At 34.5% G+C, this 22740-nt stretch overlaps 2 protein-coding genes across 2 annotated transcripts; one reads left to right on the forward strand and one right to left on the reverse strand.

Annotated features, from left to right (window-relative positions):
• Positions 1-640: 640 nt before the first annotated feature.
• Positions 641-12483, reverse strand: LOC144446722 (tRNA pseudouridine synthase Pus10-like). Its single transcript, XM_078136546.1, has 18 exons — positions 12386-12483; positions 11762-11890; positions 10953-11132; positions 10382-10468; positions 9768-9802; positions 9061-9172; positions 8406-8467; positions 7598-7649; positions 6652-6731; positions 5926-6008; positions 5041-5166; positions 4514-4570; positions 3822-3898; positions 3225-3280; positions 2412-2529; positions 1818-1960; positions 1302-1401; positions 641-814 (listed from the first exon to the last, which is right to left on the reverse strand). Exons 1-18 carry the CDS (start codon positions 12413-12415, stop codon positions 776-778), a joined length of 1566 nt encoding a protein of 521 aa, XP_077992672.1. The 5' UTR covers positions 12416-12483; the 3' UTR covers positions 641-775.
• Positions 12484-12582: 99 nt separating this feature from the next.
• Positions 12583-21385, forward strand: LOC144448920 (uncharacterized). Its single transcript, XM_078139288.1, has 4 exons — positions 12583-12981; positions 13735-13785; positions 15369-15986; positions 16527-21385. The coding sequence occupies exons 1-4, from the start codon at positions 12583-12585 to the stop codon at positions 16593-16595; spliced, it is 1137 nt and encodes a 378-aa protein (XP_077995414.1). The 3' UTR covers positions 16596-21385.
• The last annotated feature ends 1355 nt before the right edge of the window (positions 21386-22740 follow it).

Here is a 22740-nt window from a genome sequence, read left to right on the forward strand (position 1 = left end):
CCATGGTTTGTTCGAATTCAACTGTTTCTTGTTGCCTTTTGGTTTTCTAAGAGTAACTTCTTTGGTTATACCGGCCGACTTTGCAGTACTTATGAAAATCTTACAAAGATCTGTAGTTAAGATGTCCATGTCAACCTGCTGCAACATACATTTGTTAGTACTAACAATCTTTTTGTTGAGGGTTTCAATGGCCTCTGCATGCTCATTAAATGTGTTTTTGAAAACACCTGAAAGTTCAGTCTGCCATTTAGTTTTGAGCGAGTTAAAATTACCATTTACAGAATTAGAAGTAGGAATAACCTGAGAGGTGTCACTGGAAGATTCGTTGATAGAACTTGCAATTTTCGCTTTGATAATAAGGTTTACAGGACAATGTACATCCGAAAGACAGCTGTCGAATGAATCAATTTCAAAATCTGTAACTAGTGGGAACAAGGATGGAGATGCAATTGCATAATCTAGTTGTGCATACGTATGAGATTTGAATGTGAACTCCTATTGTATTGGGTCAGATGTAGCAAGGAGACACTCATTTACTGAACAACAAAATTGAAAACATACGACAATAATCGAAGAAAATACTGTAGGTAAAGAAAGAAATCAAGCCATATTGACTACATCAGATTTTAATCCTTATTGATTCATGGCTAAAAAACAGACGATTTTAATAGAAACCAAATGTGTGGTGTTCTAGTCTTTTAATGAAAATACATAAGCATTGTTGTTCAGTTGAATTTGGTGCGTGATTTGAAATATGACATCTTTCTGTCAGCCATCAGTCATCAATTCTCTTGGGCCAGTCAACATTTACTGCCTGGAAGAAAAAGAATACAGATTCTGAATCATATTCACAATTATTTTGTATTGATGAGAGAAAAAATAACTGAATATTAATTAAATTGTTCATTCTGTATTTGCTATGAAGTGGAATGAAATAACATTTTACAAACTTTGTTCACTCATAAATCCATCAAACTTGGAGGAAGTCTTGTTCTCTTTCTCAATATTTGCATACTTTTGGTGGTTTGAACAGATTTCATTATCTGATACTCAAAGTGAGATACTCAAAGAGAGAGAGAGAGAGAGACTGTGTTTATGTGCATGTGTGTGTTATACTCAGTGTTACTATATATATATCACCATTTCTATTTCAGGAAATCTGAATAGTACCATACTATATTAACAACTCCACCTGTGCAGGTGTTATATTTCCTATTAACTTTGTGTATCATTATAGTTGCATCTTTAGACATTATGTTTTTAATATGATTTCCTTGTGTGTAACAGTATGTGCTCCATACCTCTACATCCAATTCTAAGATATCTGTATCTGACTTCATAATTGAACCTAAACTTGGCTGAGTTCTTCCAAAATCACCATGTACAAACTCCTTGATGTATCTGATGGGTAGAAGGTTAAGTGTCTTACACTACCAGCTATGTACTAGTATTCACGGTTTGGTTTCTGTATGAATTTGAAGAGAGTATTTTATCACCACTATGATAAATCACAAGAAAACACGGTGTATTTTCTTAATGTTGAGTATGGTTATTAGCCAATAATTTCAGTTAATTTCTTTCCTTTCTTTGTGAATGCAAATTAAACACATACAGAACTGTATTCACAATATTCACTTCTGATTCACATTTCTCAATTGGTAACTATGGTAACACATACCTTGGACTGATTTTAATAGAAATAAGCAAAAAAGAAAGTTTGAGGAGTTCTAATTTTACAGATCATTGACAATGTGGTAAGTAGTTGTCAACCTTTATAACAACCAGGATATAAACTGTGTGAATCAATCAAAGGATACGTGCCGGCCTGAGTACAGAGTTGAAGTCTGAAATGATGTTTATCAATAAAGTCAGCTGACATGGTATGAATGAATCTTTCTCGGACTGCTAGTGGTCTTCTGTGTAGTACTCTGATTGGTGTTTTCTGATATAATTTCAAATCCTGTTGAGACAAAATAAAGTAATGAATGACTCTTTAGTATTGGGATTAAGTGCTAACAGGTAAAACTAGTCGATTTCAGTTCATATCCATAAGAATTAAGTCATATACTGAAGGACGCAGTGTATGCTTGTGTGAATATTCAAACTCAATAGTCTTGCAACTGTAACAAGACCTTGGATCTGTGCTCAGAAGATTGGTAAACAAAATCTGGCAATGAAAGCACCACTGGTGCATAGCTGCAGGCAAGCCCTCAACAGGCTATACAACCTGTGGTCACTTGTAAAGCTAGCAGAATTGCCGATGGTCTAGCAGCTAGACTATATATACATGTGAGTGAATGACATTGAATGTGTTTTATACAGGAATCTGTGGACTCATCACTTAAAAGCACAGACCAACATTACTTCTTTTTTTCACAAATCTAACAGAACTGACAAAATTTCTTTCTTACCTTTACTTCTTTGAGGAAAAGAATATCTTCCTTTTGTATTGTCTTATCTATGTGAATCAAAGCACTATATGACTTGGTTTTCTCCATTTCACCTTCTTTTAGTTTAGCAGTTTCTTCTCTGTGAAAAAATTACATTCAACAATATGTATGGTGTTTACTGACCTAATGATGATACGTATGGTGTTTACTGACCTAATGATGATATGCTAATATGACAACAGATAGTCACAACTTTTGGAAACGTTGTGTTGTGTTGTGTTGTGTTGTGTTGTGTTGTGTTGTGTTGCGCTGTGCTGTGTTGTGTTGTGTTGTGTTGTGTTGTGTTGTGTTGTGTTGTGTTGTGTTGAGACATTCAGTTTTCATTTGTGTCTTTGTACAAGACTTCCCTACATAGTGTATGACTTGTATTCTTTGAAAGTGTCACTGTCTCTGGAGTGATATGGTGAACATGCTGTCCTCTTTGTGTTTTATTTGAAAGGGACATCACACAAATATTAAAGGTAAGTATTCCTAAATATGTGAATTATTGCTACTTTTATGAAAATTCATCTATGAAAACATGTGTTAAACCATATCATTCAAACACAGACTACTAAACGGAAGGGGGGGGGGGGAGACAACGACTACATACTGATTTGTACTATATCATGTAGATCAATGATGTATGGCATATCTATTGCAGTAATGACCCATGTACCACACTGTGCAAACTTCTTATAACCCTTGTAAAAGGTTTCTTATTCATTTTCTGTACAACCAAGATGTGTGTCTCATTACTTATGTAAGTTCACAGTGATAACACTTCATACGTACTTATCAATGATTTGGAGATCCCTCACTTCAATGTATTTGGTACCACCATTGATATCCTGGCAAACAACAGATTTCAAGACATTAGGTAAATTAAAACTACAATTTATGCACTGTTATCAGCAACCAGCAAATGATTAGTGATGTTATTTAAAATCAGTGTATGGAAATCAAGCATTCGTTAAAGTTACAAAAATTACCAATAGCCCTTCCAATGCATTAGTTCATTACTTTGAGATGCTTCCCTTGGGTCACAGATACAAAGCATTATCTTTAAGAACATGTCCGTGCTTGACTCAGTTATGTACCATCTACCATCAGAATAACCAGAGAATGTAAAGAAGTGAAAACAGTGTAGGTATGTTTTTATATGTACTCAGTTTTCAATGTCTTTGTACTTTTCTTTAAGATGGTTTATGTATTTTTTACTTTTTTTACTATGTATATGTATGTTTGTCTGAGTTGTTGCAAGACAAGTTTCCCCCATGAGGGATAATAAAGTAAATTTCATAATAACAATAACACAGAAAGTGGACCATAGCAACACACATAGCAACAGACATGAATAGTAGTTCATCAATGTCAGTCTTTTTCACTTACCTGTTGCATATGTTTCATATCATTAGGTGACAGCATAGTTCTATGAGGATCAATGAATTCTGCAACAAATGGCCTCCCTGGAATAGTAACAAAACTTGATGTTATTTTCTCTTACCAGTATTGACAGTGAGTGTTACACAATCATGGTATCTTCATATATAGTAATGTATCATGATAGTGACATGTAGAATTTTGAATACACACATCTACTACCTCTCACCATGGAAGTATCACCTACTTCCATGCTCTGACATTGACATGTAAGTTTTTACACTTTGTTAACACAAGTATTGCCTCTCACATTCTGAATTCTGATTTAAACATCAACGTTTTTAGATACAATGATGACCGCTGTGCTAGAACAGCTAGCAAAAAGTATGCACTTTCAAAGCATACGTCTGAAATGAAAGTAGTATACTGCTTAGACCAGTAGAGCTGACACTAAGTGCCTGGTTCAAAATCTTACCATGTGTTTTCCAAATCATGAAGTTAGTCAATTAAGTTTAAAATAAAAAATTGAGTCAGGAAAAGTTCCCTGTATGAAATTTAAGTACACCAGTACAGCTAAAACAAAGTGCCTGGTTCAAACCATACATCTGACATGAAAGAAGCATACTTCTTAGATCAGTACAGCTAACACAAAGTGCCTGGTCAAAACCTCATATGAAATGAAAGTAGCATCATAAGCATACCTCTGCCTAATGTACAAACATCAATATCCTCTCTTCCTGATGACGAAAAATTGTATCCTGCAAAATATTAGCAATGAACATTTGAAAACACATTCTTTCATTCACTCTCATGTTAACTTTCAAATTGTTTTCATTTCCTTTGGGTTATCATTATCAAAACTTATTTTTATTCTGGGATTAGTCAGAAGTGACTTTAAAAGTTTCAACAAGGCATGAGAATAAACATGATAAACCATCTGCAATAATTAAGTACAAAAACAGCCATAATTCATGAGATGTTTCTAGCCATTTTTGGTACTTGTTTACAATAGAAGCTGTTTGCCTATACGTGTAATTACAAACTGTATCCTTAGGATCAGATTGTTGGTCACTTTTACTTGTACAAAGGTTCAAGGTTAAAGGTCAAAGGTTCATGGCTGTTGATACTTGTATTTGTACCCGTATGATGCAATAATTTATATGGTATGTAATAATATCTCTGGTATTGCATATCAGAAGATGAAGAATTCTGCACTTTGTAAATATACCTTTGGCTATCACTCTATCTTTCAGCTTGTCACAGAGCAGTTCTTCAACTGATGATATACCTTTCCTTTCGCCATCCAGTATCCATGGCGTTTGGCTAAGTTCTCGGCTATACTTATTGTATCTTCCTATATGGAGAGTAAAAGTAGGGAACATATATCAATGCTTCCAAAGTATACATAGAAATTATACTTATAATTGTACCAATGTCATACCAAATAAAATGAACAGCAAGTGTACGGATAGTAAAAGCAGGGAATATATATAAATGCTTCCAAAGTATACATAGAAATTATACTTATAATTGTACCAATGTCATACCAAATAAAATGAACAGCAAGTGTACGGATAGTAAAAGCAGGGAACATATATAAATGCTTCCAAAGTATACATAGAAATTATACCTATAATTGTACCAATGAACAGCAAGTGTACGGATAGTAAAAGCAGGGAACATACTCAATGCTTCTAAATGATACATAGAAATTGTACCAATAAAATGAACAGGAAGTGAGAAGCATAGGACAGAATTACATCCAAATTAATCCAAATAAAAGTTTGAAATTGGAAACCTTCCATTGAAAGAAACTAGATCATTTTCATAGTATTTTTCATTATTAATGATGTTGTTTGACAGCAAATATAAAAGCCTCAATTAGCAATCTTTGAGGTTAATTTACATTTAAAGTTATCATTATGATAGCTCCATGCAAATTAACTGATTTCATGAAGATTAATATTATATTAATGAGAGTTCTAAGATTTGTGTGTGCTTAACATCAGGTTTATCTTTCTCTCAACTGTGCAACTGACCATCATTTTTCCTATGTTGAAAAAACCCCAAGATTTTCACATTTTCTATATGTAGTATGGCTGCTATACATTACCTGCTACATACAAAGGGCCATGTGAACATTTCACATGGCAATCTACCACTGTGTGTGGACTTAATGGTGGGCATTTAGATAATCTGGAATACAATAAGAAATACTAGCATGAACAACTTGCACAGCATTGATGAATGATATTACACTCACTGCCATAATTTATGGACAGACCCTTTCTTTAATCTAATATCGACTAGTCCATGATTGTCAACACTTTCTCTGGAATTGTTATACTCTCATGCTCAAGCATTTATTTGAAAAATCAGGTGATACTAAAGCTTTGATTTAACATTAATTTTGTAGTGTTGGGTTTTAGAGCACTGATATGGCAAAATGTTATATATGTGTCTGACAAGAGTGCCATAGTTGTCAGTGTTTTTGCCAAAGCAAAGTATGTGGAAATGTTATCAAATTAATTGAATATCATTTAGGTGTTATTTAAATCTGTAAATGTCTCATTAATAGTTTTCTTTCAGTGGGTGTTTCTTGAGGGAAAATATGATACATATCTGGAGCAAAGAAGTGTCTTAGATATCGTACAGTGCTCATCTCTACGTGTGTAGACAAAGACTGTGAAAGATCCCAGGATGGAATTCAGAAGTAGGACAGTGTTCATGATAATTGTTTGCAAAAACAAGCAAGTTTAGTGTAACAGTGATTAAAATAGTAATATTTTTGTCTTGTAGTTATATTAAAGGAGTATGTGTAATAATACAATGTACTTACTTTCTAAATAGTTCACATGTTGATAATTTAGACAGGCCAGTCATTACTGCTGGTCTTGTTATAGTGTGTGGTGTAGAAATCTATGACAACAATAAAACAACAAATTGATCATTTAGACAGGCCAGTCATTACTCTTTATCATTATCTTACTGATTATAGTATACCTTGGAAGGCATTATCACATCTTATGGACACAACATGTGATAGAAATCTGACACATTCCAAAGTCCTTCTGTCAACAAATCTATTGATATGAATTACAGACCATTTTTTATTTCTTATTTTTGATTTTATTTCTTTAAATCTTAAACCTTCAAAAGTATCTACAAGATAGGATATATAAACTAAACCATAATATACCTAGTAGTCAGTTGTAACTAAATTTGTCATTCTGATGAGGATCGTCAACCAAGACAGATTATACTGCCACCTAGTGGTCAGCTGTAATTATGGAATTTGTCATTCTGACGAGGATTGTCAACCAAGACAGATTATACTGCCACCTAGTGGTCAGCTGTAACTATGGAATTTGTCATTCTGATGAGGATTGTCAACCAAGACAGATTATACTGCCACCTAGTGGTCAGCTGTAACTATGGAATTTGTCATTCTGACGAGGATTGTCAACCAAGACAGATTATACTGCCACCTAATGGTCAGCTGTAACTATGGAATTTGTCATTCTAATGAGGATTGTCAACCAAGACAGATTATACTGCCACCTAGTGGTCAGCTGTAACTATGGAATTTGTCATTCTAATGAGGATTGTCAATCAAGACAGATTATACTGCCACCTAGTGGTCAGCTGTAACTATGGAATTTGTCATTCTGATGAGGATTGTCAACCAAGACAGATTGAAAGCTTAATGCTAAATAAACTTTGAACTGCTTTTGTGTTATAACTAACTTGTCTGTGTTATAACCTTTCTAAATCATATAATATACCTTTCTCCTCTTTCCTGGCCTTGAACCACTTCTTGCCTTGATTTCACTTATTCTGTAGATGAAAAAAAAAATAGATTTCTTAAGACACAAGATGTAACTTATAATAAATATAATCTTGCATCGAAAACTTGTATCAGAAGGAGACAGAGCACAAGTGCAGAGCACAGACAATGATGTTATTGGTATTGTTTGGTGGTTCTCTTTGTTTCATTTCAATGCTTAAGTGTTACATTGTAAAACAGATTCTGATTGGCTACATGTAAGTATAGGATTTGAACATGAACTGCTACGGTACTTTGTCAGATGTAGGTACAAGATGATCACTCATCAAACAAAAAGAACAAACAACAATGAACATAGGAAACAGAGGTAAATAAGAAATCTTGCTAAATTCACGACATCAGATTTTAATCCAATTAGTACATGCCTAGAATACAAGAATATTAAAGTTTCACATATACTTTGTTATGAAAAACTAAGTTGAAATCAAGATTACATCAGGGATCGTCAAGTAAATATTTACAAAGGAGGTCAAAATGGCTGCCACATAATGTGCTAACTCTGTGGGAAAACAAAACAATGATGATGACCTCAAAAACAAGATGGTAAACCCTAAAATGTCTTTCATGTAATATGTTAAAACTACCAGAAACAAGCTTTCACACAGTAAAGTTTGCAGAGATTTTAATAACTTTGCTGAGGCACATGCTATCTTATCTAACTATTACACATGTTTTTGTTTTTTAAAGTTCAATAATGTACCCCTACCATGTAGGGTCTATGACTCAACCAGCATAATTTCACTTACATTTGTTCACATTCATTATCAGTTTCTGGATGTGTACAGACCAAATTAATTTCAAATGGGTCCTGAAATAGACAACAAATGATACAGTCAGTTCACTGATAACAAAAAGTTACCGTCAGTTCACTGATAACATAAAGTTGCCATCAGTTCAATGATAACAACAAAAAATGATAGTCAGTTCAATGATAACAACAAAAAGTTGCCAGTCAGTGATAATTATTACATATACATCTATAGATATCTTGTTCTAAGAGTTCTTTGACAGCTCAACATTTAAAAATAAAATCTTGATAAAAGCTTTCCGTCCCCATTGATTGTCTGCATTTCTGTCTGTCTGTGTTTCTCCTTTTATCTCATGTCTGTCTGTCTGTCTGTCTGTCTGTCTGTCTGTCTTACCAGTAATCTGTATTTCTCTAGACTACAATGTCATGGTGATTGTGAGTTTGATAGAACATCCATTCACTTATTGAAATCTGAATACCTGGTAATGATAATATTAGTACACGTTATTCATTGTGTACTCGTAATACATGTAGTTATACAAGAAATAGACATAAACTGCACTGAACTGTTTTCATCCATGAAACCTAAAAATGTGCATGATTCTGACACTGATGAATTTTGAGAAATAGAATTTATAACAAGCCAGCCTTACCAAAGGAACAAAGGACACATTCAATGCTAATGCTAATATACTACTAAATATCCACTTGAAGACATCCTTAGCAGCAATGATATCATCAGATGTTACATCACGGTAAATCTCCCTAACGGATAAAAAACATTTCTGATTAGTGTAGTGTAGTCACAATATATGTGAGTAACCTGCTTTGACAGACATGACATATTTGTGAACATAGTAAAGATTTAAGGTTATATACATACGTACCACGGTTTTGACTCCTACCTTTTGTTTACTTGTGCAGACTTATGACTTTTGATTTTTTAAGCATTATGGTTTGATCCCCTCTTTGAATGCATGTACAATCTTTGACCACATATTTTAGCCAACATTCCGAGTTTCCAAGTTGCTATTTTTTAGATCGTTCTGAGATTTTTCAAAAATGTACTTCCAAGGTTGTCAATTTTTACATTTTTCCAAGGCCAGTGCCAGTAATCAGGCAGGCTACACGTATATCTATTACTGAGCCCATTATCCCCCCCCCCCTCCCACAGGAGGTACTCAGCCAGGTTTCACCGTGTACTTTTTACCCAGCCAACAATTACCACCCCTCAAAAGGTACTCCATACATGACAAACTATGAAGTAAAGTGAAACTTTTGACATAGCGGCATACAATGTAAGAAATCCTTTTAGTCTATACTTTTTTATATAATTTTCATGTGTATGTTATTGACTTACCTGTGCCTTTCTTGTAGGTGTAGTAAAATAGAGTGCTGTGAATAAAAGTTGTAACTACAGTAAAACAGAAATATTATAAAATCAACTTTTTAAAAAAAAAGTCTATATTTCAGGTATAGGAAAGACAAAAGATTTCATGGTTTGGCCACTAGGAGTGCTGTTCACAAGCCATTTGTTGGCAGGAAGTGAGGGCCAGATTAGTAGAGTATTGTAGCATAAAGACAGACACTATAAAGTGAACAAACATTCCCAATGTTGTTCCTACAAATTATATTTTATACCAACTACTTGTAATCAAAATATGCCTAACCACTACTTCAGTAACCGGAATACAGAGCAATGGCTCATTGTGCAGTTGTTGTTGTTGTTGTTGTTGTTGTTGTTGTTGTTGTTGCAGGTCTGGTCTACCTTTGATGACTCTTTGACAAAATACTAAAGACAATTTTATCTACTGGGTCTGTAAGGTGTTGAGTCTAACTTTCAATTTTTGCCTCTAGACTAGTAAAATACTGACGGGTACTTCAGTGAAAGTAAGAAATGAGAATAAAACATTCAATATAAAACAGATGGTTGGCTTAAGATTATCTAAATGTTTATCAAACTTTGCAGATTACCTCTCTCACATGGAATTGTAATGGTGCAGTCACAGCAAGGGCATATTTCTTGAACTCATAGTCTGCCTCTCTAACTGCTGCAATGATCTTTGAAAACAAAGAGAGCAAAAGTATGAGAATTTATACAGAATAGTTCTGTTGACAGTGATCTTATGAAGTATAACTCCAAAGTCCAAAAATATGACTAAATAATGTTCCTAAAAGATAATATGACAAATTTATTGATTTGATGTTAAAGGGACATGGTCTGCAACTTGTAAGTATTTTTCATCATTTTTGTTCCCAAATAAAAGGTTACTTATATATTACCCTTCACTGTCACTTGTTTAAATGACTAGAAGTCACTGGCAAAACAACACCATATTAACTGCTGTGATACTGTATTCTCACACTAAGAATAAAATTATGTCATTTTATTCTTTATATATTAGACTACAGTATAACAAACAGTTTTCATTAACTGCTCAAGATAAAGACACTGCATTCTAGACGTAAAATTTCTGGTAGTATATAGAAACATGGAGATACAATGGGAGAGAAATAAATCAAGTTGATTCTCAAAGTTACTCACCTTTTTGAGAAAATCTTCATCGTTACAAAGGTGTAATAACCCAAGACAACTGGGACAAATAGGAAGTGGTGAATTGCTGCTGTGTGTATTATTCATTTCTTCATTTTTATCAACTTTGGGTTTGTTTGCTTCAACCTTGTTGTCTACTGATAGCATTGATTCAATCATCTTTTCTATATCCTAATTCAATGAAATATACATTAATTAGCATTTAGATTCAACAAACTAATGAAGTACATATATGACATGTGTGCATGGTTAGGACACAGGAAGCAAAAAAACAAAACACTAATCACTTGAGCTCAACTTGAGTGACTATAAGATGTAGTTGTTGGTGACATTCATATAATATATGCATGACACACACACACACACACACACACACACACACACACACACACACACACACACACACACACACTTTTTGTCACTTTAAGAAAGCAAGCATTAACTATTGCAGACCTAAAGAACCCTACTTTAATTAATGGTGAGACCACTGTGATCTGGTTTGAACATGATCTGAGTGCAAGTATATATGTGAAAATACAAGATGAGGAATCAGGATGCATAATGAAGTCGAGTCGTCACCATAAAGAAAGGCATGGTAGGAAATACAACTCAGCACATTCTGTTTCCTTCACAAATTCTAAGAAATATGTAACATAGACCATGGCGGTATTAGTTGGGTATTTCTAGGAGCCATGGGCTGAGGATGACTGACTGAAATCATTTCTGAGTCCAGCTCAGTTACAAATTCCTGTAGTTTAAATCAAAACAGAATTTAAACTTCATCTTTCTGATATCTGTACCTGTAAACTTGATTTTCTGAACACTTCATTGTTTCGTTCTCCACATAATCTCAGAATACACCTTGGACAACAAGATAAACATTGAAGGTCTGCTATCACAGCTGACATTTCTTTGGAAAATAGCTCAAGCTGTGAAAATATAAATAAAAGTAGAAAATGTGACCAAACTCTTCATTATAAATGTCTATAGTTTATATATGTGTGTAAAGACTTCGTGTACTTCAAGATTTTATGTACATATTCCTCAATATATATTAAAGCTAACTGCATACAAAAAAATACATCACACTCTTCTACATTACATTTACACATTGCATTCCTCTAATACACAGGTGGGTGTACCAACGACAATCCCTTCATTTGCCGAGTTCATGGTTATGACCGTTATCCTTTCCAGATTCAGAGGGGACATCAGTCAAAATTGAATGCCGTATAATATACTATGTACTAGTATGTAGTCCCCTTCTTGCAAGCGGAAGCTAGGGTGTGCACATGTTCATCATGTCGTCTGCTGTGTATCAATGCTATCATGGAAGTACACATCTTTTTTCAGTTACATTACAAATGTAAACGACACACCACTTGAATATTTCACGCATAGTATACATGTTGTATATACAATACCAATGTATGCGTTGATCCGGAATGGTCCATGTTAATTATTTGCAATGGCCTGCTCTTCGCTTGTCCTCGTTCGTTCGTTTTGAAGGAATCACGATCGCTAGCTGGTTAAGCTGCGTGCAGCTGAGTCTCGCCACACAATCTCGTTCTCGTATTATTAAAGGTCAAATTGAGGTCAATGACGTGATAATACATCCGTGATGGCGACTGCAATCATCGAGTCGGGAGTGCCGTCGGAAGAGCAAGGAAAGGAAAGGAAACCCAAGAAAAAGGCGAACAAAAAATCTGAAATATCGATGGAAGATCAAGTAGCAAGCTATTTCGCGTCCATCAACCCGATGGCAAAGCGAATTGTGACAGACCAGATGAAATACAAGTACGACAATATTAAGGTCTGGAAGACGTTGAACCAAACGGACAAAGACAGACTGATCGACGGTCTTTTTATCATTCCACAACTCACAGATGCATATGTAGCGAATCAGGGAGTTTCTGAAACCACGACGACACCGCCGCCTGAAGTATTCCCCAAACTAAAAGTGGTCAGTGGACAAAAGATGGTCGTCTATACAGATGAAGGTTCAAGTAGCAAAGCCAAGGTAAAGTTCGGAGTCGGGGTTCAGATGTAGTAATAGGCGTGGCTATAATGCCTTCGCCAACATGTCAAATGATGTGGAATATCTATTTTGATGTATCGTCTCATTTCACTGAGTAACGGGTAAACTGATATATATATATATATATATATATATATATATATATATATATATATATATATATATATATATATATATATATATATATATATATATATACATATATATATATATATATATATATATATATATAGTTTTGATACTCACCGAGTTATATATATATATATATATATATATATATATATATATATATATATATATAAATATATATTTATATATATATATACACAGATATACAGCCATAGGCACTCAAATCAATCTGTATGATATTTTTTTTAATGTAATGTAAGTCATTTATTATACATTTTTTTTAAAATCATACAAATTGATTCGAGTACCTATGTATACAGCCATAATAGAAGGAAAATTCCTGATTTTCAGATATATTTGTCATATTTTTAGATTTCAGGTATATAATAATATTTTTGGTATTGCACTGCAGTGCAAATGACACTAGTATGTACATTCACAAGTGCAAGTAATCTCTGGTACATATAAATAATGTACACTATTTTCTGACAGTGAATTGTATTGAGCCGTGAGTTCTTAAATCTGCATGTACAAACCAGTTATTGATAGCCAAGAAATGCTCAATGAGTAAGAAATGAAAACATTTATCTTTTGTTTTATTTATAGACTTTCAAATGGAAAGATGAGTATTCTGATCCCTTCAGCTGGGAAACTAAGGTGAGTATATATGATGGTTACAGGGTTCTCACATAGACTGTCACTATGGTGTGCTAAGGTGAGTACATTGATGGTTACAGGGTCCTCACATAGACTGCCACTGGTGTGCTAAGGTGAGTATATATGATAGTTACAGGGTTCTCACATAGACTGTCACTGTGGTGTGCTAAGGTGAGTACATATGAAGGTTACAGGGTTCTCACATACCCTGGTGTGCTAAGGTGAGTACATATGAAGGTTACAGGGTTCTCACATACCCTGGTGTGCTAAGGTGAGTACATATGAAGGTTACAGGGTTCTCACATACCCTGGTGTGCTAAGGTGAGTACATATGAAGGTTACAGGGTTCTCACATACCCTGGTGTGCTAAGGTGAGTACATATGAAGGTTACAGGGTTCTCACATACCCTGGTGTGCTAAGGTGAGTACATATGAAGGTTACAGGGTTCTCACATACCCTGGTGTGCTAAGGTGAGTACATATGAAGGTTACAGGGTTCTCACATAGACTGTCACTGGTGTGCTAAGGTGAGTATATATGATGGTTACAGGGTTCTCACATAGACTGTCACTATGGTGTGCTAAGGTGAGTATATTGATGGTTACAGGGTTCTCACATAGACTGCCACTGTGGTGTGCTAAGGTGAGTACATTGATGGTTACAGGGTTCTCACATAGACTGTCACTGGTGTGCTAAGGTGAGTATATATGATAGTTACAGGGTTCTCACATAGACTGTTACTATGGTGTGCTAAGGTGAGTACATTGATGGTTACAGGGTTCTCACATACCCTGGTGTGCTAAGGTGAGTACAAATGAACATAAGGTTACAGGGTTATCATCACCCTGGTGTGCCCTTCAAGATCTGTGGTTCTCCACAACTCTTGTATTCTAACCCCTTCACTCGGTAAACTAGGTGGGGAGGGGATATTAATGTTACTGGCTTCTCCTCAGTCCTTAACAGAGAGGACATTCTAACCTATGATTTATTGAAACCAAAAGAAATCCTTTATTTAATCATTTAACAGATTTCATTGTTTGGTGTACATATTTATTGACAAAAAATATCTGTATTTCTTGGGTAGATTACATGATTTGACATCAGATATTTGGTATGAAAATCAATAGATTTATTCATAAAATCATGTAAAACTTGGTAGATTTACACTAAACCACAACACACTAAAAAGAATCCCAAACTTTCTCATCCATAAATTAGAGTCTATATTGCATTATGAATATCCTGTGTCTCAGTGAAATCGTTTGTTTAGTCATGTGTGTGTCTGTGTGTGTGTGTGTGTGTGTGTGTGTGGTGTGGTGTGGCGGTGGGGGTGGGGGTGGGTTGACTTTATATTTACCTGTATTCCTAGGGCTTTGTACAGAGATTATGGCTAAAACATAGATTACAGAGGAACATATATATATTTGCTTGGAGTAGTGAATCTTTTTCAAACATATTGTATTGCAATCCCTGGTAGGATTTGTTTTGTTCCAGTTGTGAACTTATGTGGTAAAGTTGGAAAGAGTACCAATAACACCACTTTAACACTAAACATGTTAAGATCTGTCCCATTTTGTTTTTAGAGCCAGTTAAACCTGTCATTACCATCACCTGAAGAAGACATAGGGGTGAACCTACCAAAAACTCCTAAGCCATCAGAGCAAGATTTCCAACAATTAAGGGGTTCCTCAGACAGCATTGACAACTATGATTACCAGGATGAACAAAGTGAACAAGAGGACCAGAGAACAGAACCTGGGACAATAGAGGGCACCTCACTTGACAAACTTTCATTTGACTTTGACTTTGATAAAAAATCAGGCTCTCGACATTCTCTACAGTTTTCACTCGGTGATGATGGAGATAGTGAGTATGACAATGTGAGTGTTCACTCCACAAGTAGTAATCTACTAGAAACCAGCCAGGATAAACTGATGGAGGAATTCAAAGAGAAAATGAAAGAAAGGGAACGTAGTAGGGAGACAATGGCAAGTACTAGTAGTAGCAGTACCACTTCTTCCATGATGAGTGATAAGAAGGAGAAAGTGAAACACCCTAAAGTAGAAGGCTATGTTCTCCTAGAGGAAAAACCATCACAAGTCAGAAAGGCCAGGAGTAAGGAAGCAATGACACTGGATGATTCAGAGATTCATGCAAATCTAAGTGCAATCAGAGACATGAAGGACTCACCAAAATTACCTGTAAGTATTCCCTTGATTGTCTTTTCAACTTTGAATTTCAGATAACGAACGCTTTCTGTTGATGTCTATTCAACTTTGATTTTCAGATAACGAACGCTTTCTGTTGATGTCTATTCAACTTTGAATTTCAGATAACTAACGCTTTCTGTTGATGTCTATTCAACTTTGAATTTCAGATAACTAACGCTTTCTGTTGAATATAATTTGGTTCATTGTTGATATCATAGTTTCACAAATGTGTTACAAGGTAATATGATTATATCAATGGAAATAACATAATTATTTATAAAATCATGTCCATGAATTCCTGAAATGTGATCTCAATTATTGTTGTGTTGTTCTACCTGGATCATAGTCACCATACAACTGTTTATTTAATGAGGTGGGGTGGGGGTAGGGTGGAGTGGGGTGGGGTGGGAAGAGATGCGTCTTCTATAAAGACTTGTTTGCATACTGATGTACTGTTCTCAAGACCGCTGGAATTTGTTTCATGTTTGCCTCATCTTACATTTCTCTGTATTTCATTTCTTATTTTATCAGGATAAAGCTGCAACAATGCCTGCATCAGGTGGTGGTGCATTTGATCTTGACTTCCTAACAAATTGGTGATTCAAAAAAGTATTTGTTTAATCTGTGTCCATAGAAAAAGAGAACTTGGAAGTGTTTGGTAGATCCATGAGATGTGCAATGTTCATCCTATCAAATCACAAGGCTACATGTCTGTATACACAGTGTATCATAGTATTGTATGTGTACAGTCAATTTTTAATGTGTCCCTTACTTTGAATTCATAAGAAGTTTCTTTGTAAACCATATCGCTGAGGAAAAAGTCTACTCAAATTTGACTTTTGAGATTATCACTTCTCATTTCATGTGTTCTTCATGTTTGTAGAAGTGATAAAAACTAGGAAGTGAAGGATGGGATAAACCATGTATAATCGATAGTGTTTGAAATATTAATGCCAGTTGCTATGTGTGACTAAACAAATTAGTATCACTTATTATTTCAAAGGTTCCTATCATAATTATTATTTCCCATTTCATATTTTACCCTGTCATGTAGAATTTTATTATGAATATAAGTTACAGGAACACATCACAGAATCATTGGTCATATTAGATTCTAGTTAAAGGTATAAAATGTCAACTTTATCACAACAGAAAATTAATGTGTTAAAAATACTACATTTTACTGTCGCCAGTTGATAAGAAGATGCAAGCATTTAATAACAGTGACAAATTCCGTGTACGATGTTCTTCTTTGTAGATGATTGAGAGTCAAAACATTTCATGCAGGTCAAGTCATGACTTCTTAAAATTATCCTACGGAGTAACATACTACTTTCTACTGTACACAGTGTGTATAACTCTGATTTGGTGCAGTCAAAGTTTTGAGTTCTCTTTGTTTTCAGACAATGGGAATAATTTCAGTTCTATTTCACAAACGTTAGTTTTAGTACACATATAAACTTTTGTCAACAAAAATCCAATTTAATCACAATTTGTGGATATGAAACAAAAACTTAGCCAGCTTCTTCCTCAATTCTTAACTTAATATTTTACATAATTTTTAGTTGAGGCAGGCTCTTATACTCATTTACAACAAAATTGGAACCAAAACTTTTGATTTCATTCTTCCAGTTTTGAAAAGTTTTCCAAACCAAAACTAAAATAATCATCATGATACTTCAGACTTTTTCCCTCATAACTATACCTTAGTATAGTTAACAAAACTTGCAATATGTTCTAGATCTTTTGATTGTTTATCTGAAAAAATAACCCTAAAACTACTTCCTATCTGTCAACTCAACAACTCTCCTGTGGTGAAACACACCCACATGCAATTTGCATAGTAGGGGTAGAATTTTGAATGTTTTCTCATTAAATTTTTGTACTAGTTATTGTACATCATGGATATGTTTGAAGAAAAAATGAAGAAACAATTCATATGTTAAATCATCAAGCGATATTTCTTTTATAGTTTTTGATGCCTGTGAAAGGTATGATGTATATGCATTGCAAAATGAACTCTTCAGTGTTGTCATGGATACTTTACTGGTAATACTGGACTATAACATACTGATTTCACATGCACATAGTAGAAATATAAGAATTTAGTTGTGCCAAATTTGAGACCATGGAGAGTAATCAAGTGATTATGATTCCCATGAATGAAGATATAGAGGTGACATTGATACTAATAAGGCAGCAAAAATAAGCTTTGACTTTCTTAATTCCATATTGTATTTCTAGGCTTAGTATTTGAACTTCATGAGTTTCACATTTGATTATATCAAGTTCTAGGTAGGCTAAATATTTCTAACAAAATGTAGCAACATTCTATTACATCATTGTTTTGTGTTTTCCTCCCTTCTTGAACCTTCTACACACCAACAATATGTTAGCATCAAAATATAGTACAGATATTGAAATACATAATATTCCATTCTTATAAAAGTCTAACCCAGTCTGTAGACTTGTATATGTATATGATAACAGAAAGCTTGTGTAAGAAAACATAAAATTACAAGATCCTTCCATAGTCTTACTTCAGCCTGTTTATGGCGGTAGTGGTACTCCATTTATCTCTCACACTTGCAACTCGAGTGGAAAAAGATTCAGTGTTATGATTTGAACATTTCTGTGCTCTATTGCCCAATCAGCTGCATGTGTTCATCTACGTAATGACGATGTTTGAATGATCCTATGTTACATCCAACCTGATTGGGCAATTTGGGCATAGAAATTTTCAGATCCTAATACCAGGTCTTTGCACCTCTAGTTACAAGCCTGTTATGAGAGATAAATTAAGTACCAATAGCATGTCATCAGACTCAGACATAAAAATGTCTTCAGAAATGAAACGCACTCAAATTTTTCTATTAGTTTATTTTCATTACTGGGTCTGCACAAGGTAGGCTTAACATTCTAGTGTTCACAAAATCACATTGTAGAATTGGCAGCTAGTTAGTGTAGCAGTATGAAGGTAGGCAATAATCTTGGCAATCCATTATTGCTTTCTTCTTGAAATTTCAACCAGTTTTGTGTGGAGGCAAGTGTTTGTTGGTTAGGTCAAATGTCAATGTGTGCTGCTAAATTATTTAATGTATTGCTATACTTGACAGTATGGTAGCTATTTTGATAGATCAGTATTTGCCATTTAGAGATTTTATATAGATAGTTGAATGCCTCGATAATGCATCTGCACCCAAAGATTTGGCATGTAAATCAGCTGTGTTATCATATAGACTCTTCTATCACAGACCAACTACTGTGTAGGGATAGAGTATCCATCTACTTCAGAGGTTTGGGCAGCTATATTTTGAAATTACTCAAATTTAACAAGACAACTCAAAAACAAGAAGATAATGACAAGATTATTATCACTCAGAAGTGAACATTGACTACAGTGAAGGCAATTATAGTATACTTGTATGAGCTGTAACAATAGACTCTACTTTTGTGTAGGGTCTATGCTGTAACAAAAATCAGCAAATAGCAATACTTAAACAATAATGTACGCCCTCCCAACCCATAATGGACGAAAGCAAACTTTTGAACGACATAATGGGCGAGGTGACAGCCGAGCCCATTATGGAGTGCAAAGTTTGCTTGAGTCCATTATGGACTGGGAGGGCATACATTATTGTTATTATTTTATAGTTTTGCCAATTCCAGTGAATTTGTAGACCAAGAAACGCAAAACAACGTATAATATACACAGTGCTGAACATTGTCTGCCATGTTCGGCCCGGAAGCTGAATACTAATCATAGCGACACACGTTATTGTTATTACGGACATAAGCTTGTATTGTTATGCTCATTCCAGGGCCCCGATGCCCAATAACGGAGTACATTATCAGTAATAATGTACAGCGATGACGTCACAAAATTCACTGGAATTGGTAATGCTATAATATAATATGTAATATATCACATCACATCACATCACAATCAGTTCAGTTGTGCCTTTGACAATCCTCCTACATTGATATAAATAGATATTGTCATGTCTGTTTTGTTACACTGCATATATTTTGATTACCTATATTTACCTTAAAAATCAGTGTTCTCATTTCCAACTCATTTCAACATTCTAAGATAATGCAGAGTCAGTTTTGTCTGGGTTTACTTTGTCAAAACTCTGAAATGTGTGGGTGAAGACACAAACAACACAAAAACATAAATTTGAAACATATTTAAAGCATGTGAAGATAACTTTCTATATAAGGTACTCCTGTGTGATTTTTAGAAGTGCGGTTTTTTCACCCTCAACCATGAGATTATCCAGCAGATATTAAATGTGTAGTTAAAAGTGTGCATCAAGAGTCCATTTTCAATTTGAAATAGCAAGTACACTTTATACCAGGAATGATTTTGTCACTGGTAAAATTAAAATTCAAAACATTGGTTGCAGATTTAGTTTATATATTAAGAGCTGGTTATAACAAAATTAGCAGATTGTTCTTTTTTGTCACCCCTAAATATATACCATAGAATAACCCACATTGTTGTATACAATAAGCCTATTATTCACAGTATATGAAAAAGAGGGGTGTAAGGTGATACCATCACGTGATGCATGTGCCAATTTTTATAGTTATACTTACAGGGAAGGCTCAGTGTAAATACGTAATACATGATAACATCGATGCAATCATGTCTTTGTTTCAAGAAAGATTTTATCTACATTTTCACTTCAATATTCTAATTATTGTGCAAGTGTTCAAGAAGAAACTCATTTTGTGAAATGTACCGGATTTATTTATTTTTGTATAGCCATTATGTATTCCTTTTCATGTACTTTCCTGTTTGTTTTATAATATATGTTTATTTATCAAAATCTGTAACCATTTAGATGTGTACTGATAAGTGGAAACACATTGTCTTAGTGATAGGAGTGGCTGTCTATAGTAAGCTATAAGTCATAGCTTTCATTTTTGACTAAAGACAAGTGTTATGTTATAGAAAATAACACAAGTCATTAACAAGTGACTGTACTGTATATCCATTAAGGGGGTTGGCTGGCACTGTCATTAAGTGGGTTGGCTGGTACAGTCATTAAGGGGGTTGGCTGGTACTGTCATTAAGGGGGTTAGGTGGTACTGTCATTAAAGGGGTTAGGTGGCACTGTCATTAAGGGGGTTAGGTGGTACTGTATGTCCATTAAGGGGGTTAGCTTGTACTGTCATGAAGGGGGTTAGCTTGTACTGTCATTAAGATGGCATGTTAGTAAGGATGTTTTCAAATATGTTATGATAGAGAACAAAAGAAATAGCACCAAATATACAATGAAGTAGTACAAACACTTGATGTCAGTTCCCCAATGTATCATAGAAAGAGTGTGTCATGTATTTAATGTAATCATGCCAACCCACAAATTTAAAATAAATGTAACAAACAGTAGTATCTTTTGTTTGACAAGGTCTGGTTTTTCTCTGTTTTGCTGTGTGTGTGTGTGTGTGTGTGTGTGTGTGTGTGTGTGTGTGTGTATGTGTGTGTGTGTCCGTCTGTCTGTCTGTGTCTGTCTGTCTGTGTCTGTGTGTTTGTGTCTGTGTGTGTGTGTCTGTGTCTGTCTGTGTGTGTGTGTGTGTGTGTGTGTGTGTGATGTGATGTGATGTAATCCTCACAAGTTCATTAAGTGACATAGCAAAATAAATAAGCATAGCAATGATATTTTATGTTATTGTAGGAGATAAAACTAGAAGCCAAATGTGATTGATAACAACATATTTTTGCTGTGAAAAATTATTTTTTGTGATCAAGTGTCCCTATTTCTTTATCTATTGTGCACTGCAATAATGTATACTAGTGGTTTCTTAGATAAAGTAAAATTTGAAGTATAGTTTTACTGTGAAAATTTATGATACCAGGGTGCAACAAGTCAATGTAGTGGAACAAAAGAGGATTCCATCCATCAATGACTATTGTGAATGAAATCACAGGAATCTATTTTACTCAAAGTTGACTAAAATAAGAACAAAATGAAAGCAGTGCATTTTGGAGTGTGAACGACTTCCAAAACCCAGTTATTTACCTTTTAGCTCTGGGGTCCTACTGCTGATAGTATTGTCATCTCAGCAACTGAGAAAACATTTTGGACCTAATGATACTTGATAGTTTCTTTTCAGAAGTGATATTTTTTATCTTGAGTTTATTAGCTGAGACTTTTATCGCAGCGTTTGGATGAAAACACATTAATATAGGAAGTCATCTAATGAAGGAATTTCTATCATATAAACATTTCTATAACTTCTACCCATAAGGTGAATACATATACTGGTATTTATTGTTGGCAAATACAGCCAATCAAGTAAATCTAGTGTCAATGATTGCTTTCTGTGAGAACACCTGAATTGTAACGATCATATCTCATTGTTTTAATGTATGAATAAACATTGGAATAGCACAGTATACCGTCCTCACACACAACACACTTTCTCCTAACCCATGAATAGTAATCGAAAGCAAAAATGGATGGTGCAGCCTCAGATGTCAGCACATCACATAATAAGTTATAGCACCCTCTATAGTTTGCATTTGACATTTAATTATATTTTGTTTTTACGAAATGTTGATCAACTCAAATGAGAAAGTTTTTACAAAAAGCACGAAACTGTTTCCTTCATGGTGTCCGTATCCTATTGTTTTACAGCTTTGAAGCATTACGTCATCAAAATGTTATTAACTCTTACATCTATGTTTCTCTGTCGATGTGATCTTCACAGTTTATCGTGTAAAGTGAAACCTAAG

This window comes from Glandiceps talaboti, chromosome 2, assembly GCF_964340395.1.
Source record: "Glandiceps talaboti chromosome 2, keGlaTala1.1, whole genome shotgun sequence".
NCBI lineage: Eukaryota > Metazoa > Hemichordata > Enteropneusta > Spengelidae > Glandiceps > Glandiceps talaboti.